The sequence below is a fragment of the Meleagris gallopavo genome, chromosome 5 (assembly GCF_905368555.1).
Source record: "Meleagris gallopavo chromosome 5, MGAL_WU_HG_1.1, whole genome shotgun sequence".
In the NCBI taxonomy this organism is placed as follows: Eukaryota; Metazoa; Chordata; class Aves; order Galliformes; family Phasianidae; genus Meleagris; species Meleagris gallopavo.
In genome coordinates this window covers 33,455,752-33,470,307 of record NC_139408.1, presented here as the reverse complement: position 1 = coordinate 33,470,307, position 14,556 = coordinate 33,455,752, and the positions used below count along the sequence as shown (strand labels likewise).

At 33.6% G+C, this 14,556-nt stretch overlaps 1 protein-coding gene across 6 annotated transcripts in view; it reads left to right on the top strand.

The window, feature by feature from the left end:
• The window catches only part of PRKD1 (protein kinase D1), a 116,274-nt gene that overhangs the window by 58,072 nt on the left and 43,646 nt on the right, over positions 1 to 14,556 (top strand). For 5 of the 6 annotated variants that reach the window (XM_010711637.4, XM_019615700.3, XM_010711636.4 and 2 more), the window contains exon 2: positions 4,719 to 4,857. In XM_010711637.4, coding sequence (XP_010709939.2) covers positions 4,719 to 4,857 — 139 coding nt within the window. Of the gene's footprint in view, positions 1 to 4,718; positions 4,858 to 14,556 lie in introns of those variants that run through there. The other variant, XM_085225143.1, reaches the window with a different exon arrangement.

Here is a 14,556-nt window from a genome sequence, read left to right as displayed (position 1 = left end):
TTTATCAAGGTTCTTGTTGGTTTTATGATACTCACTAAGGTCTTGTCTAAAAGGAAAGTCTGCAAAAATCTATCTAATTTGGAAGGAAAAAAAAATAGCTATCACTAAAAAAAGATGTAGCTCAACTTACTGAAGACTGAAAAATGGAGACTTTTTACTTTCTAGAATAAAGCAACACACATTAATTTGATTATCATGGTAATTGGGCAGAGCTTTAAAAATCAGTTTTCTCTCATGATTTTTTCTTTGATGACTGAGAACAGTCATTAATAAGACAACACATTCATGGAGGTATGTAGTTCAGTTTGTGTCTGTTTGTGTATGGATGTATGCCATTGAAATTATAGATTGATACAACAGACAATGGATTAAGTGAATTGAATACTCTCAATTTGAGACACTAGCTATTAAAAATTGTCTGCAGATTTTTTTTAGTATTTCTTCAAGTCTTTAAATGAAAATCTGGAATTTGTATAATCATGTGACTTCTCATTGTTTAAGTCTTTTGGTGGAATTTTTCTTAGGTATTTACTATTGCTAAAGATAAAAAAAACTTTAGTGACTACTTTCACTTTGATATGTGATGAAGAAGCTTCTTCTTGTCCTGTGTCTTCTGGGTAATTTGCTGCTGTACTACCCACAAATGGGACAATGTCAAATTATTATTTGTGATACTGAACAGCAGATTTTTTTCATCTGAAAAGACTATTCAGTTTTTTTGAAGTCTCATGGTCAGAAAACAGTTAAAGGATATCGTAATGAAAGAAATACACAACTTCAGCCTGCTCATGAATGACTTCAGATGCTAGTGTTGTTTCCTGTTGGTTTTTTTTTTTGTTTGTTTTTTTACCTAAAGAGCTGCTACAGTATGACATAAAATAAGTTTTATATAAATGTTTAGATGAGTTAAGGGTAAATATCCAGAATAAATGTCCATTATACTTTTCCCAGATAATACACTTCTGTTATGATAACATTACTTTTCCTGTAAGGAGAAATTATTTACAAAATATGAGAAAAGCATTGTTGAATAATTGGAATTAAAATGCTGAGAACTGACTTTTACATCCTTGTTGCTGAAATTTTTAAAAGTAAACTTTGTTAGTGTAGTCATAACTTCTGAGGTGCCATACAATACTTGCATATACATTTTACTTTCTGAGGGGGACGTAATTAAGTAAGGTATTATTAAAATAATCTCAGTCAGTGAATGATTACTGCATCTGCATTCAGTAAGTATTGCTCATTCAAACTCTAATAAACTAACAGTATTAACATCCCCACTATCCAATGCTAAATTCGCTAAACGCTATTCAGAATGCCAATACGTTTGTAATCACTTCGTTAGTCAAATACAGTTCTTAGTAGAATATTTTCTAACTGAAAGTGGACTAGTAAGAAATAACTTGTGGCTTGATTCAGGAACATTATGTTCTTAGAATTGCCCAAACTTCAGTTGCCCTCTGCAATCCACACAAGTTGATACTTAAATGTAGATGATCAGTAAATTACAAGTTTTTCTCCCCAAACTGTTTGAAATCAATGTGACTCTATCACGAATAGATTCAAATTATGACATAATTGGTTGTTTCAATGAATGCTACTTTGGACCAATGTCTGAAACCTTTAATCCTGCAAATTTGTATGTGTGTGCTTAATAAGCAGTTACACTGATCAGTAGTTAAAATTGTAAGTCACTTCAGTGCAACTTTACAGGCACAGAATTCAAGTTTTCTTAAGCTTGGTCAGCTTATTTACTGCCAGAGTGTTGCTTCTTTGTGAGAGCAGTTTATTTTTGACATGTCACTGGCAGCATTATGAAAAACAGTATATTTTTTTATTTATTTTGCAGAAGAGTGTGTTACAGTAATCTGATAATAATTTGTAGTATTACCTTTACAAGGGTACACTACAAACTGGTAATCACTAATATGGAATCAGGGAATAATACAGAGCTTCAGTTGTAAGTTTAAAGCACTGATAGACATGTTTTTAGCAATAATGTGATCTACAAGCAAGGTTAGGCAACATAATTGCTCCTATAGCAAAGCATTAATCTGGTACATTTTATGAGGATAGTTTGTATTATAGTTTATAGTATAAATATATATATATATATATATATATATATATACACACTGTAGTATTTTTTCTTTTATCTGCTATATTTGATTTAGTAAAATAATGAACAAAGCCTGTGGGTAGGTAATACAATTTATTTCATTAACTCTCAAGTTCTGTTTACTCTTGCATCTTGAAAGTTGTCATCTTAAAACATTCATTTGCAAAAATCTTTCCTGTTTTTCTAAATTTCAAAAAATATTTTTGGTATGTTCACTCATGAATCTACACATCATTTTCTAATCAATCTTTTCATGGCCTTCAGAATAACAAAGTATAGGATCTCATAATAACCTTATTCCTCACAATGTTTTATAGTGTTTAAAATAACAAATTTTGTATTTTTGTCATGTGGTACTTGAAATATACAGCTGAATTGTGGCAATTTAACAAGCTATTATGCTGTTAAGTTCATTTATCTGGCCTCAATTGTACATTAATGCAACCTAGATTAAATCACGTTATGAACAGTTTAAACTGATGCATTTTGTTTCACACTTGGGGGTAGTAAGCAAAGTGTATATGAAGAGATGTGATATCCTAATGACTACAGATGCCTTGAAAAGCATCCAGAAATAGACAATTAGCTCACAACATACAAACAATTTTGCTGTGTCCTGATTCTTAAGGAAATACCACATTATAGTATATTCTGTGATTATTTCATTCCTAGTAATTTCATTTAAACACATAACATAGTAATAATGGGCTTTTAATAGTCTTGAAAATGTTTAATAATGTCATTTTTAGTTAGCTTTTAGTCAATTTTAGTTAGCAATTAGTCAAATCTAGTTAGCTTTTAGGTGGCTTTGATTTGTTTGCATTTCCTATTTTGCTCTGCATTTGGCAAAAATAAATGATATTTATAGTGTTGTAGTACCAAGCAATGTGTTAGCTTTTTGTTTACTTTTGTTTGTGCTTATCAACATTATTGTTGGCAGGAAAAACTTAGCTGAGGGAATATTTTTGTCGCTGTCGCAACAGTTGGTCTTTACACAGCGTTTTATTTGGAGAACGATACCATCAAAATGGCTTTTTTTGGTGATAGATTAGCTTATGTTGGGAAAACTAACTTGAACCTGGCAAATAACTCTTGCATATATATTTTTTTATTAAGATAGTCATTGAGTTCGTCTTTCTTCAGAATATAATAAATAATGCCTTAAAATGTACATAGTTACACACACATGCAACATATACTACATGCAGAACAGAAAATACTTTTTATAGGTAGATACAAATAGAAGTTAACATTAGAAGACCAAATGGAATGGGAGTGTACGGAGAAGGATAAAAAAAAGATTTAGAGGGAAATGCCTGTCCTATCTCTGAAATAAGGTGAAATGGAAAAATTCTATCAGTGTTTGAAAGAGGTCATAAGTGGCTGTTTTTAAAGATGTTTTTCATTTTACAGTGCTTCCAAATAAGAAAATTCCCTCAGTCTTCTGACAGGAAGCAGCTCCATCAGACTTTTACCTTCAGCTCAGTGCTGCTGCATACTGCAGAGTGTGAAAGAAAAACTATTGATCAGTTTTCATTTTTCTTCTGAGTATCTAATTTTTAGGAATATATATTCTATGAAATAAAGCAAATGTAATTATGAAAAAGTCTGGATTCTGCTGCCACAGCACCTAAACAGTGATTGAAAATCTCTGGAGTAGCATGCCCTGTGATGCTTCATTGCAAGGCATTTCTGAAAGGTTCAAAAAGAAAAAAAGAGAGCATATTTTTCAGATAAGCTTTGTCCAAAAGTGAATGAGAAGGAATGTGTACAATTACAAGAAATTACATGCTTATCTGACTTGTAGCTGCCTTTAAACTTAATTATATATTCTTATTTAGAAATCATTAGATTTTAAACTTTATTATAGGAAGACAACTAATTGATAAATGCAGTTAAACTTATCAAGAGGTTCATAACTTTATTTAGTATATAAATTATTAATTTTCTATCCAGTATGTAACATTTGAGGAATAAAGAAGAAATCTCCAGTGACATCATCTTAGTGAACAGATGCTTTGTTAGCTTTGGATTATATTGCAATGGAATTGGACATTAAATATATATATATATCTTAAGGATAAAAATTTGAAAGAACTAATACTATTAAGAAGCTTTAAAAAAAAAAAAAAAAGACTTCTCATTTCAGAAATAGAGATAAAAATTAATAATAATTTAAGGCTGACATTGAACAACTGTTGAATGAATGTGTTAAGTGACATAGTTTAGTCTCATGAAATGATTGTTATCTAATGGCATTCTGCTTAGGTGTTGTATCTTAAGTAGGGCTAAAAATTATTTCGTCTTACTTGTCTTTGAAACGGCATCAAGTAAGGGATAGACTTATTTTTCTCCCATTTGCTAATAGATACTACATTAGTTGCAGACAAAAAAAGGCAAATGTGCTTACGTGCATGGGAGAAAAGCCATTTATAGAATACAGTAGTAAATATTGCCATATATGGAAAAACATTCACCTTTTGTTTTCTACTAGTGTGAACAATGGTCTACTCTGCCCTGAAAATTAATTATATTAATTGTATTTTACAGTTACATGTTTTTGCTTTTTTAGTAACATTCAGGTTTGTATTTGCAGTTTCCTGAATGTGGTTTCTACGGAATGTATGACAAAATTCTTCTCTTCCGCCATGATCCTACCTCTGAAAACATTCTCCAGTTGGTGAAATCAGCTGGAGATATCCAAGAAGGAGACTTAGTTGAAGTTGTCTTATCAGGTAACTAAAAATATGAAAATGATTGTCATGCTTGCACAACTAAAGACATCCACAGTATTTTTGTCTCGGTTAGGATCCAAGGAAAAGGAAATTTTGCATGTATGGATTTTTGCTTATACTGGATCAAAATCTTCACAGGTACATCTATGCCATGTATATTGTCATTATATGCCTATTAATTTTTGAATTGTTCTTTGTTTTTGCCAGCTTGATTTTGTTCATATTGTTAGTTAAGCAACAGGTTAATTTCAATAACCAAGATGAAAAAAATTAGGTCTGCATTTTCAGAGGAAAGTCATCCAGTGGAATAGCACAATCCTTTTCAAAGAAGTACAGTAGAAAGAAAACAAAAATATAACAAAAACATCATTTTAGCATTTAATTAATAGTACAGCTTGAAAATTAGGATTGATCTTAAGGTGTCTTGCATAACATATGAACAATTTAATATGTAATTGGGTATACTATACATTTTTCTCTTAGTCCATTAATTGGTGTGGCTAGTTCATAATTACCTGTGTGGGAATTATCAATGCCATTTTTACTAATAGTGACCTGGCTCCTTTTAAAATAAGGATTTTTATCTTTTATCTTATATGAAGTGCAATAAAATGTTTATTGGAAGTAGAGCAAATGATTTTTCACAGCATTCACATTGCACAGGATTGTCTTTCAGGGCTGCTCTGATTCTTTGTATGATTACATGATTTTAAAAAGTAAGAGAAAAATAAGAGGAAAAATTTAATTCTAGATTTGATAGTAAGTATATATTATTTATGAATGGCTTTATTGGATGCCAGTAATCTCTGTTTCACATATTCCATTTAAAATAACCACACCAGATAAATAATTTAAATGAAGTAGCAAGGAATTTAGTATTTCATTTGATGCATTGTTTTTATGAGTTTGAAATGGAGACCACGTATCTTCCAGTTTCCCAAAATCAGGCAAGTAGCTGTTGAAATCTTCAAGAGAACTGTACAACTTAGAAGCATAAATGCCATAATGACTTTATTTTGTGGGTGATGCAACTCTCCAAAGAAGCGGTTGCTTACCTCCTAATAACTGTTGCATGCATCCTAATAACTTACACAGCAGTTGATAGTGTTGATCAACTGCATAATTTTATTTTCATTTATTATATTATATTAAAATTAAGTTATTGGTGCACAAATATGCTAGATAAACATTTGTAGACTAGTACATAATATGTTGCATGAAATCAGTTTGACTTTCATAAGATAGGGTGATGGAATTCACATAGTAAAATTTAATTAGAGGACTAGGGGAGAAAAGTGTCTCAGAGAAGCCTAGGAAACTGTTAGCAAACACAAATGTTCACTTCAGCATTTATAGTGCAAGATATCCAACAACTGCATTGAATTTGTCAATCTCTTATGTCTTTCTTTTACTCACTCTGGGGCATGTCATGTGCCCCTGTTGACAAACAGAGTGCATTTTCTGCCTCTGGGAAGGCATAGCCTGAACTTCAATAGGGTAGAGAACACGTGCAATTGTGCTCAGAGTTCTTTAAATAAGAACCTTGATCCTATTTGACATACAATGGATTATTTATCTGCCCACGTTATTATTAATCACAACTTCAGTTTAGAAAGTATTTATTTGTTCCTGAGTATTAGTCGATAGAATATTACAGAATCACAGAATGGTTATGTTTGGTACAGACCTCTGGAGATCACCTGGTCCAACCTCTTTGCTCAAGTAGGGTTAGCTAGATCAGGTTGCTTAGAAGGCATCTGTAGTTGGTCTTTGAGTATCTCCAAAGACAGAGGCTTCACAACATTTGGGTGTCTCTTTGTGTGTTTGATTGTCAAGTGTTCTATTTCGAGCGTACGTTAAAAATGTCTTAACAGAATATACATTCCAAAGTTCTGTAAATTCAAAGTTTTGGAAAATTATTTTTGAATAGCATACCTGAAAAAGGCAATGGAATATAATACTACAGCTTTGCTGCTGAAAACTATGCGCTGTGAGTAAACAGCCCCTGAAGCACTGATATCTGATGTCAAAAGCTATACTGATCCACTGCATTCATTTTTTATTGCAGAAATCAATATTGACTACTGGAGAAAAAGCTGAACTGTCAGTCCTAATACCTTGGGATTACATAATGTTTTTCCACAGTACTTTATGTAATTAAAAAATTTTCTGTCAAGGCTGAACAACCTGTGTTTATTACATATGGTTTTTTTAACTTTCATATTCTGTTTATTACCTTGACAGTTTAAGCAATGGTTTGGACTTCATGCTCCAAGTTCTTGAGAGAGATGAAAAGTTACACAGAAAAATTTTGTAGTTGAGAAGAGTGTAAACAAAGCACTTCAGATGATTTTAGGGAATAAAATTGTACCTGCAAAAGTCAAATAATATAACTGATACAGTTTGTGGAAGAGCTAGAATTTTCTAGTGAAAGACATGAAATTTAATCACGTCAGAATGCAGCACCTGTTGTGCTTTTATATATTCATAATGAACATTATTACTTGCATTTTACTTTGGTGTATTATGCAGTTGGGATTTTAATGGAGTATAAGAATCATGCAGCTTGCTAAACAACTGGTGTGTGTCTATCTGCTGACTGGCCCACAGGAGAAAGGCACAGACTGCTAGGATCAGCTGTCTGAGCTCTGTTCAGTGCCAATATAAATTATGGCGTTTCAGAGGCAAAATGTCAGACATTGTTATGAGAGGGGAAGGAAGAGTTACAGACTCAAGGAAGAAAGGGAAACTTTCGTTATGAACATTAGTAGCCCTCATAAGTACACTTTTATTTTTACCTTGTAAAAGGCTTTCTTCCTTTTGTTTTATGTATTTTTTAAGTATTATCTGTTTGAATGCTTTATTTCATTTGACTATATAAGATTCTGATAGTGTTTGTATAGAAGGTATGAGGGCAAATAAGAAATGAATTACTTAAAACCACAAATTTGTTTGTTGAACCCAGATGTTTTAATAGTCTACAGTCATTTATGAGCACTGAGGGGTGTCAGTATTACCATTCTGTTAGTAATGTATCTCTTGCCATGCTGCTGTTATATTAGATACACATTTTCTATTCCATTTCTTTTTCGAATTGTTAGAAAAGTACACCTGGTCTCCTCATGCACCAAAGGGGAAGTCCTTTGCTAGTGCTGCGAAAATCTCCACTGATGTATTCACTGAACCCAACGTTTACTTAACTGTTAAATTGCATTGGAGACTGAAAAAGGATCAAAATCTTTGGAGAAGGGATTTTTGAGCTTTATTTGTAGGAAGGATTCCTTTTGAGTAGAATACTCTAGAAAATTAACAAGTAGGCCAAACCAGGATGCAAGACACAGAAGCTGCAACGTTATAATCAAAGATACTTGTAAAAGAGCAGTCGTTCATTGATAAATACTGAAAGGAAGAGAAACCACACTTTGCAGCCTCTTTCTCTAAAATGCACTCTTCCGGTCTGCTTAAGAAAAGGAAGTGAATTTTGTGTAAGGTGATCTTCAGTTGAAAAATATTCTTCAATCTTAGTATGATTAAGCAGAATTAGCTACAAGCTCGAAGAGGATCAATTAAGAAGGTATATTTCATGTTCCATTGAAAAATAAAGGATGCAAATGTGAATCATCAAAACAGATGTAAAATTCACATTAGATATGAATTGATTGTAACATCCTGATATATTCTGATATACTGTCTTCTTTAGCTTTACTCCTGGCTGAAGCTTTTTTGATTAGTCTCCAAAAATTATATATTTCAACTGCCATTTATTAATGCCAGTAGAGAGATACTAATTGTCATTGAAGGGTACAAACTTTTGTATAATTTCTTTCTGGAGATGTTAAATAGTTAAAAAGTTGCATCAAGTTTTTTACATAAAGTTGATATTGGAAATCTGAATTGTAATGAGTTAGCTTGTTTCTGAAATGAAGGTTTCAGTGTATGTATCAGTTATTATTTCAAGATCTCTGCACATGCAACCACCACCACTTTATCTGTGTATTTGTGACTTTTTTCAGATGAACTTTGCCTTTTTTTTCCCTTAAATGAAAGTATGGCCTCTGTAGAGAAAGCTAGCAAATGGGAGATTCTGGACTACATTGCACTGACTCTTTTTGAGTTCCATTATTCAAGGCCTTGAAAGAAAATAATTATTTTGGATGCCTTCAGATTTATGATCATACCAGCATAATTTGTGTCCTATGCTATACCTTGTTCAGGAAGATCTTTTAAAAACAGCTGTGTTAATTTTTCTATGTTTGCTTATATTATATAGAGGTTAAAATATTGCTTACTATTTTAATATGAATTTGCTTATAGAAAGTTTTTTTTACTGAAGCAAAATTTCACTGTGTTGTCAGAGGTCTTTGCCAGCCAGTGGAAGGCAGATGATGAAATATTAGTGAGAATTAGTGGAGTGTACTTCATCTGCTTGCTGTGAGCAGTTGTGCTCAACTTGGTAGGATTCCTGAAGTAATAAAATCAAATAGCAATTCTTTCATGTTCTCTTGCTGAGCTGAGGAATTGATCCACTGCTTTTGTAAGAAGCTGTTTCTGTTTCAATATCCCATAGATGATGCACTATCTGGTCATTATTTGCTGACTATTTGATCATTATTTGGATTCAGTAGAGTTTATACTGTCTTGTATATGATAAAATATTTTGAACTGTATAAAACCTGCAGATAAGTAAACAATTATCTCCAGCATATTTATATTTATTTATTTCATTATTTTTTTTCTACTAGTCAAAGCATTAAACAGGGATTTTTATGCCAAGCAAAACGCTCTTTGATTTGTCACTTTTTTTTTGTTTGATACATTTTCTTGACATTTACATTGACTAACATATATTTATCAGATGTTTACATCATAATATTTTTTTAATTGATAGTAGCAAATTTTGAAGGGATAATAGCATAAAGACCTATCAACAGGTTAACAACAAAGGTTGCAGGTATGTCAGAAAAAATCTGCTGTTAAGAGAATCTCTCACTTTTTCAATCTCTCTGACTTCGTGATTAGTAGTTAATTGCTCCACTAGGTTTCAAATTAAATATGGCTTATGTAAAATATACATCTTTGTTGTTCTATGAAACCTATGTCATTCTGTCTCTAAATGAGGCCTCAGTAATGTTTCTGTTATCCTAGCCAGCTAGTAGGTGACTTCTTGTCTAAGTTTGGAGAGCTTGCCTGCCTCTCAGAACGTGAAAATTCACCTCACTGTTTTATTGGTGCAGAAGGTTTTACTTCAGGCATTATGTTTGTTCCCTGCTTTTGTTCTTTTGCAGCTTCCTCTTCTTCTGGAATCCAGTACCTGCTTACTCGTTTACTTTAAAAATGACAGAATTACAGTCTTGTAATCTCACTGTACATGGAATTCACCTTCCAAGACTACAGTGGTTTTTCTCATCTGTCAATTCTTCTCTCTTACTATAGCTCTTTTTAGTTTGATCTCAGAAAACAAACTCAGTGTCAAGTGAGGAATATTGGTGTCACCATTTCCCAATGTGTATTTCAATCCCATTTTATTTTGTGCATAGGTGAAATCCTAGATAGACCAGTAAGTCAACAGCAACTGTTTTGTGTTCAGTGGAGCAATTCTATGTTCTCTAAATATTCTGGGTTTTTTTGTTTGTTTAACTTTTTTTTTTTGACCAGGCATTGGAGATTCACACTGAGTCATTCTTGAATTATTTTAATCCATTAAAAACAAACAAAAAAAATCCACCAACAACAAACTGTTTCTAGCAATAATTCATTTATTTTTTTCCAAGTTATGTCATCTTGGACATTTTATGTACAAATTTTCCATCTGCTTCACTTGGTTATATTTTCCAGTCATATCCTAGAAAAGATAAAATTGGGGATGAAAATACACAATAATTATTTACAGTCATACTTCTGTTCCTTTTCTCTGATGGTCTGAGGTGTTTGAAAGACTTATTAGTCAGGCATAGACCATACTGACTCCTTGGATACAGTGATAGTTAAGTGGCCTCTAACTAGATTTCGTGCACCTGATCACTATCCCCTTGGCCCAGCAGTTTGGCCAGTTTTCAATTCACCTCACTTTCTGTTTATCCAGTCCATACAACAATAGCTTCACTGTGAGCATTTTATGAGAGGCAATATCAAAAGCCTTACTGAAACTGACTTAGACAATATCCACAGCTCCGTTTGCATACCAAGCCAGTCATTTAGTTACAGAAGTTCATCTTCTTGGTCATGTATGACTTACCCTTGGTGAATACTTGCTGACTTCTCATGACTTGCTTGTCGTTTATGTGCCTGAAAATGCTTTATAGCAGGCATGTCCAACTGATGGGGTAGCCAGCACAGCCTATAGTGAGACCTCACCCTGCTGCCCTGCCACTGTGTGTGCAGATCTTCCCCACCAAGTCACTGAGCCCAGTCCTGAGCACACACCTATCACTCATCAACAATCAAAACATCAGTGTGCTATTAACACTGTCTTGGCTGAACCAGACAAGGGGAGGGTGCAGTGCAGTGCTAAATAAATAAGTAAATAAGTGCAAATAAGTTTATGCATTTTGATGCATTGGCTAAACACAGTCCTGTAAACAATGAAAGATATGCAGCCTTGTTCTTGGTTTTCATAAAGAAATTTGAGAACAGATATCAGGATTACATAACAAAAAAACTGATGATTTTTTTTTTTATTTGCAACTTCATTTTCAGTTGACACAAATACGTTACCTGCAAATGTTCAAATGGAATGTATAGAGATGCATAGTAGAGGACTCACAGTTTTTACTTTATGATATTAAATTATATCCAAGCATAGAAAAGGAGCAAGAGACTGTTTTTCTTTCTTTTAATTTGCAACTACTCTTTATTGCCAATAACCAGAGTCCATTTTGAGCACTTCATTCAGTAAACTTGCATATTTTGTTTTCCTGTGCTAAATTAACATATCTGCAGTATAACTATGATTAATGCAGCCTGAAACCGTGTGCTAAAATATTTTTCCACTTGGGTGAAAAATGGGTAAATTCAGAAAGAAAGGATTCTGTGTTGAGATTTCAAATTAACATTAAACCTACTGTGCTGTTTAGGTTGTAGTTTTAAAATTACGTAATCATTTCTAAATAAGAGTATATAATAACTGAGCTTTTAAATTGAGAATATGAAGATGAATAAAGTATGTTCACCCCATTCATAAGTGGGTTTTTTATTATTATTAAATCTCTTCATAAAATTGTGAGGTAGCACCGGATGAATTATTCCAAATGGTTTACTAGCTCCCAGGTATTTATTGTTTAAGTCTCACATAATGGGTGAGACAGTACAAGCAACAACCTGTATTGTATCTGGATATTGGGATTTATTTAAGAACCAAGGAGATTAGAGCTTTTGCTTCACTTGGATGTCTCCCAGGCTTGTTCACTTGCTTCTCATCCCAGCCTTATGCCCAGTAGCTCCCCATTGCCCCTCCCAGCAGGGAGGTAGCTGCTGGCCTGGAAAGGTTGAACACAAAGTTCTCTTGTTTCTTTCTGTGCCACTGCTTGCAACTCCCACTTTTAGATATCACTAGCCAAAATGTGTGAACATCCCTTGGCCTCCAGTTTCCTGATCTCTGGATCATGCCTCATTCCCAGCATCTTATTTGTATGCAGAATATTTACCCTCTTGTTTCCAGGTGCTGAGGTTCTTTTTTGGGGGACCTTGCTCTTCCACCTCCTCTTACTGCACCACCAAGCTCACATTTTTTTTCCAATCTAATTAGTCCACATGCAGGAATGCAACATGTAAATGACATTGTATTTGGTGTTTCTGTTTCCTGTCTCTTTATTGCTGGAAGATTCAGGTTGTTCCACTTTTACACATTTCTGGCACTATCAAAAATTGTAACCAGACACTACCAGTTGCAGCTAGTGAGTTGCAGACTTTTTCCTGAGAGTTCAGAATTCAGTTCTCGATATTTATTTCCCTCAGTTGGCAGCGGATTACCTGCCAACTGTTAGCATTAGTAATTTTAGCTATTTTTCACCTAAAGCATTGGGATAAAAGCAATAATAGGGAGGAAAAAGGAAAAGAGAAAAAAAAGCACTTTATTGGATTTTCCTGCATATAAAACTTGAAGTACTTCTGGAAAATGCATTAGACCTGAATTTTCCTTATTCAACCTTCTTTATCTCAGACAAGAAAAAATAAGCAGAGTGATTAAAAATCTGAATATGTCTAGTTTTTTGAAAGTTTTAATTTTCATATATTGGAGTCTTGATAATCTTAGTTTTATTTCTACACCAGACGTTAAGATAGAGATCAAAGGTCAAATCTTTGGCTTGTTTGAACTTCTAGCAGTCTGCTGACTTTGGTGAAACTCTCTTAGACTTTCATTGATTGCCAGAATGGAATTTCAGAAAGAGTAAAAGGCTTTCCTGTCTCTTAGCCCAGTGAAATCGTACAGACATCCATTACTTGATATGGTTTAAGCAATGCTTGAAGTTGAATAGTGTACAGGGGCATGTTTTATTTATTTTTTAAGTGGTGAATGTCAGCAGATCTTGTAGCAAAAGACTCAAGAATGCCTGTGGGAAGTCAATGAGATACATTACTTTTAGAGGCATTCCACATGGAAGACAGTTGCAGGGGAATGTCTACTTTTCTTAGTTGCAGGATATTATTGATTGTGTGGTTGGTATTTTCTTAGGCTATAAGAGGCATGGATGCTAGATGAAAGTTCCCATTACTCAAAGCTGTGTTGCTCAAAGTAGCAGGATCTCACCTCTGCTAATAGTTCAACTCCTTCTGGATTTGGAATTCAAAGTGATCAGTAAATCATTTGCCCCTCTCTGAAAGCAGGACTTGCCTCTATGGGTTGCAGTGGCTTCTTGTTCTCATTTCTAGCTGTGATGATTGATAGGTCTGCTCCTGAGCCCCCTGAACAGGGAGCACTAGCCTCTAACAGCAAAGACATCAACAGACTTGATGAAATTGCCTAGCTAGAGAAGATGGCCTGCAAGGTCCCTTCCAACCTGAACTGTGCTGTGATTCTGATTCTGTGAACTTTATATATTTTTACAGATAAAAGATGTGGGCAACTTTCTAGTTAACGTAATTCATCTAAAATAAGGTCTACACATAATAGTTTCAATGAATAGTGCTCTGAAATAACACCGTTTCATGAGACAAAAAGCTAGACTGCTTTCTGCAGAGCTTGAGGAGAACACATAAATTTAAGCCGAGAAAAATACTGGATTTCAAGAAGGATTAAAATCCAAAATGTTTTCATGGCTTTAAACACAGTAGAACATTACCAAAAGTTCAAATTAAGGGGAAGAAATGTTGGTATGTTTTCATTTTACTAGAATTCTTTAGTACTTGTTAAAACTTTCTTAGAATCATATAAAGAATCATATAAATGTCCTCCCCACCTTTCATTTTTGAATATTTATATTTTCAGTATAAAATGATTTATTTTAAAGTTCCACTTATTCAGTCAAGAGGGTCAAAATGAAGAGTAAGAATGATATTTATCTCTGCTCATCTTCTTTTGATAATGCAGGAAGTATTCCAGAACTTACCTTTTCAACCAGTAGGCTGGTGTTCCTCATCTAGTAGGAACTAGGACTTTAACTTCGGTTTCTTGCTGACTTGGTGGTGGTGGTGCCTGAGAGGCTTTATGCTGGAGAGTGAGTGCCCTAGTAGCAATTTGCTGCAGTGCTGATCTGCATTCCT